This window comes from Marmota flaviventris, chromosome X, assembly GCF_047511675.1.
Source record: "Marmota flaviventris isolate mMarFla1 chromosome X, mMarFla1.hap1, whole genome shotgun sequence".
In the NCBI taxonomy this organism is placed as follows: domain Eukaryota; kingdom Metazoa; phylum Chordata; class Mammalia; order Rodentia; family Sciuridae; genus Marmota; species Marmota flaviventris.
In genome coordinates this window covers 43,242,489-43,247,906 of record NC_092518.1, presented here as the reverse complement: position 1 = coordinate 43,247,906, position 5,418 = coordinate 43,242,489, and the positions used below count along the sequence as shown (strand labels likewise).

At 45.9% G+C, this 5,418-nt stretch overlaps 1 protein-coding gene across 1 annotated transcript; it reads right to left on the bottom strand.

Moving 5' to 3' along the window:
• Positions 1-2,949: 2,949 nt before the first annotated feature.
• On the bottom strand, positions 2,950-3,444 carry LOC114105740 (diphosphoinositol polyphosphate phosphohydrolase 3-beta). Its single transcript, XM_027952312.2, has one exon. The coding sequence runs from the start codon at positions 3,442-3,444 to the stop codon at positions 2,950-2,952; it is 495 nt and encodes a 164-aa protein (XP_027808113.1).
• Between the last annotated feature and the right edge of the window lie 1,974 nt (positions 3,445-5,418).

Sequence of the window (5,418 nt, the reverse complement as noted above, 5' to 3'; positions counted from 1 at the left end):
ATGTTTCTAAATACAAAAAAAAAAAAAAAAAAAAAAAAAAACTCTTTACAATTCTCTCAAGTGAAATCATACAAAATAATTATTCATAGCCACTCTGAACCTCTTACAAGTTATCTGATAAACAGAACATAGGTTTCTTAGAAAATATAATGTTAATCTGTGTCAAGCATATCAAAATACCCTTTACTCTGAAATGTCTTCAAATTGTTTTTAGGATAAGAATAGGCACTTTTCCAGTGTGTGTGTATGTGTGTGGGGGGGAATCAGCCCTTTAAAAACGTGCTGAAAAAAATTTCTACTTCATGTATTAAAATTTAATTAATTTTTTTCAGTGCACTTGGATTTTTAGGGGTATGGTATGAACTGAAAAATTTGGCTGTACATTTTTACTGCAATCATCACATAAAAAATGCATATGTGCTATGAAATGACTGTGTAAGGATAAAATACTACCTGTTTACCAAACTTTTGGAGAATGGAGATTATAGACACCATTTGCTTTATCTCTGGTCAATTGTTTTATCCTGCACTATTTGGATTACTCTTTAAAATGAAAGACTACTTGGGTCATTTTCATTTTTTCTAGATTGAACTGCAGAAGTATATTTAACAAGAACCACCTATGTGAATTTGAAGGCATAAAGTGTGCTAGCTGTAAAATGTTCTGTTCCAATTTGGGAATGAAAGTCTTGGAAGTTTTACAACTTGCATAAAATAAAGATATCTGGATGCTAAAGAAAATCTTAGCAAGTAGTAATACTCAATCCAAATGTTTCTGAGTAAAAACCAGCAAATCTTAACTAGTTAACAACATTTAAAATTGGTTGTCATCAACACTGTCCTTTTCACATTTGTCAAAAAAATTACCTCAAGAGTAAAAAATTAGATTGTACATTATTATCTCTAACAATGCCAGATATAAGTTAAACCTCCCAAGTATTTGTGGTATTTCAGGTGGAGGTAGTTTTATGTATAAAATAAAGTAACAAACTAATAATCCCATTTCTCAGGTGTTACTGTACACTTCAAAGAATTTGATGTTACTGACAATATCTATCAGTCAACGCATATTACTGGATAATTATTGAGAATCATATTCATTGTTTTGGTAAAATTTAGAATATGAAATTATATATTTATCTTAAAGCTCATTTTATAAGCTGTCTCCTAGTCTTCTTATTCCTTTGACAACATTATTTTTGTTAATTTAATGTTCTTTAATTAGACATATTCATATATGGCAAAGAGCTTATTTTTAAAACAGTGTAAACAAAGATTTAAAAAATGATACTCAATTCTGAGTGACTGTGATCTTTTAACAGCTAATCTGTAGAATAACAAAATACTTAATTATTGTTGTCTTTATTTATCATTTTTATTATTGGTCTGTAGAATACTTTAAGAGTTAAGTATTATATAAAGAAAGATATCTCCAGGCATGCACTCTTAACAAAATGGGTGTTTTTCTCAAACATCTCAGGAGAGGAATTTAGATTACAGAGAATAAAAGCCAAAAATTTTAAATATACAGTGAATAATAGTGACCCAAAAGTTTTGAGTGACCCAAAATACCTATCAACAACATTAATGAGATACAAACCTATTGAAGGCTGCCCTAAAAATCAGGCAACCCCAATACCCTCTTCACAAAAGAGGCTTTCTTCTACCTAATTTCAGAGGAGGCTGAGGAAACATAGAAGTTCCAGAAGAAAGACTAATGTATTGTAGATGGGATTTCTGATACCAAGGAAAAAGAGTTTCTCATTTGACACCCCAAAAACTTTGTCCTGTGAAACAAAATACTTATCCTCAGCCTAAAAGAGAAATTGTTCAGGTGTCTTAACAGGTTGCAAAATTTGTAACAGTGAATAACAAAGAGATGTAACACATTCGATTGGGATGCCATCACCCTAAAAGATTCAATTCCTGTGGTTACCACCAGTCAGGGAACTTTAACCTGGTCATCACTAAATTCAAACATGGGAGATGATTTCCATCAAAAACGAGTGCATACTCGGAGAATCCAGTTCTTCCAGGGTGTCCAGAAATGGGCACTGGGCATTGGAAGTCCAGCAGGCTAAATCATACTCTATGAATACAGTTTTCATTATAAGAGGTGGCCATCACATGCGTTTTGCTAGCAATTCCCCAGAAATATCTACTTTATAGGGCAATACCTCATAAACTCAATGGGAAATGAAAATTTCTAGTCAGCAGTGAAAAACCACCTAAGGTGGGAATTTAAAAAAAAAAATCAAACGATCTACTTATGAATAGACACAGGCATTTCTGAAAGAGGCACATCAGATCCCATTTCTGAAGCCGAAATTTTCTGTTTGACTGCAGGAAGAGCACAAGCTTTAAATTTTCCCATTTTTCTAATTTAAAACGATCCCAACCAACTCCCACCACAGAAGAGCTTGCTGGCAAGGATGAAGGAAGGCTGTGAAGGAAAAGGAAACTTCGGGGGAAAAATAATAGAAGATGCCCACACGATCAAGCAGGGCGCACTTAAAGGCCTCCACTCCGAAACAAACCACACGCCTGCTATCCAAAATGCGCACGCACACTCACGCACGAACATGTGAAGTACAAAAAAAAGCCCAAACCAAAACATCACAAGGCGCGCGCACACACCCACCCCCAAGAGCAGAGCAGGGCCAGCACTTAAGGCACCTTTAAACGAAACCCCTTGCAGCTTTGGCTTACCGAAACATTTTACAGTGTCGCCAAGAAGCGATTTTGAAAGCGTCTGAAAAACGTGCAAATTGTCTGAAAACAGTGCCTGGCGACTGAGACAATTTGCAAGCGTGATTCAGAGGTCTGCCAGGGAAACAAAAGAAGCCTCTCTCCTGCCCGTGCGACCGCACATGGCAGGAGAGGTGCTCCCTCCGGCAGGGCTCTTCTGAAGCCAGGCGACCACCGAAGTCCGGGCGCCAGCGGTACATACTAGGGATCGCTCTGCGACGCGGACGCGGCCACGGAGTTTCCATTGGTCGGGGAGCCGCCCAGCTTCAGTTTCTCCAGGTACTCGGCGTGCACGGGCTTGTGGCACTGCAGGACCTTGATGGCATCTTCGATCTTGAACCACTCTCGCTTGCGCCCGATGCTAATGGAATCTTCCCAATCTTCCAGCAGCTCGGTGACAGTCAGTACATACACGTAGGTCCTGTGCTTGCGATCTTGGTTCTGTTCGAAAACGCCCAGGAGCCGGCCCAACTTCCCCTTGACTCCCGCCTCTTCGTACACCTCTCGCACCGCCGCGCCGCCGGGCTCCTCCTCGGGCTCCATGCCCCCGCCGGGCACGATCCAGCGGTCCGGGTACCGGCTGCTGCTCACCAGCAGCACCTCGTCCTCGCGCTCGCTGCGGAAGCACAGGCATGCAGCCCGCTTCTTGAAGCCCTCCGGGTCGTAGGTCCGCGTCTGGTTCGGCTTGCACTTCATCCTGGAGGCCGCCGCCAGAGTGGCCGGAGCCGCCGCCGAGCAGCAGAGCAGCCGGTCTGCAGAGAAAGGGCCGGGCGAGGGCGAGAGCGAGAGCTAGCGAGAGCGATCGGGCTCCAGAGAGAGTCGCGGGAGCAGCGAGTGCGGCCGAGGGAAGACTGGGCGGGCGCGGGGGCGGGGGCGAGCCGGCGCGTCAGTCAGTCCGCGGGGCGGGCAGCCGCCGGCCGGGCGCGCGGAGGGTCCCCACCCGCCGCCTGATTGGAGGCGCCGCTTCCGCCGCCTCCCCGGACCCGGCAGCCCACGACTCCGCACGCAGCCCACCGCGTCGCCACCGCCAGTGCGCCGCTCCCGCCCTCTGTCGCTCAGCCGCCCCCCGGCAGGGGTTGAGCGAGGTGAGGCGCATTCGCGTGCGCGCTCGCGGGCCGGTCCGCGTGCGCGTCCACGGCGGAGGGCGAGGGGCGGGGGCGGGGGTCTCCTGGCTCCCGGAGCGCGCGACGCCGAAGGCCCACTGCGCAGGCGCCCCGCACCTCTGGGGCCGGGAACCTCCTGCCCACACAGCGAGATTCGCCGCATTGGCACCTGCCCGGGAGACCGTTCCACGTGTGTCTTTCGGCCCAGCGTGGCTGTGGCTGTGGTGCGGCCGGACGGTGCTCCTCACCCACCCGCCCCCACGTTGCGCCAAGCACACGCGGGTCTTTACACACCCCGGGGCCGCTCGGTCCTCAGCCTCATCTCCCGAGATGAAAGGCACTGGCTGTTGATGGGAAGAGCCCCCTGTCCGCAAGATGACCAGCGGGATTCTTGGCAAGATCATCTTGCTGAGTCACATCATGCGGTTTTCTTTCTTCAACAGGTTCTCCACCTTGCCAGGCGTCTTGCTTGGCACAAGCCTTCCCTTAACGCGTTTCTTAAACCCCTATTTAAGTCGTCTCTAACCTCGCTGATCCTCAGTTTCCTCCCGAGGCCATTTCTCGCCTCCTAGTTCCAGACCTTTCAACTTTCAGTCATAGACACCTCACTACTAGGGAACCACCCCCGGTGGTCTTGTATCAAATCCCAAGAATCCACACCCCCACCCTTCTGTGTCTTTCTTATTCATAAGCATTGCCAGCCTTTGGGGGAAACTTGTGCATGGCGCTCCATGGCAGTCTTCAGGTTTTACAATTTGACTTGAAAAAGTCTGGTATGTGACTCCAGCAAAGCCACTGGGCGCTCTCTCACCTCTGTTTGCTCATCCTGTCCACTTGGAAGAGAAATGGCACCTCACCAGAGGTGCCAGAGTTAGCAGCCTTCAGCCTTCCTTCCCCATGTATTTCTTCTCAGTGTTTCTCTGGTCCCTCCTTCGAGTAATAGCCTCATAGAGAAGCAGTCTGATGTCCCTAACTTTGTCGTATTGCATACTAAGGACCTTTGTCTCTCTCTTACAGGCTGCTGACATCAGCCAAGTGTCCCGGGGAGGTCATAGAAACCGACGTTTTTGTTGAAATCATCCCTTCCCTCTCGGGAAGATGGACACTGAAAAGTAAATGGAAACCAGTCATGAAACATTTAGTTTCCAGGCATCTGCTTGATTCCGTGTGTACCCAGAATTGCTAATGAAGATGATGGTCTTTTCCCAGGGACCACAAAAGCCTGAACTATCTAGGGCATGAAGTGACAAAAAGGACTGGGTCACACATGAAGAACCTGATCAAATGAAAACAGTGACTTCAATAAAAATACTGTTTCTACTGATGATATGTTCAAGATGGATGGATGATCAAAAAGTTTTTCAGGGAAACCAAACCTGTTCATTGAAAACAAGCTGGAAAATAAAATCCCTCCGTGCTACCCTAACTCGCAACTACACACATGATGTTAAACACCTAGAAAAATTCCATTACAATCGTGATGAACATAAATATGCCTATTATTGTCCACAATACTAAATATTTTTGTAAGTTCTTTCTGGTATGATGAGATTATAAACAATAAAGT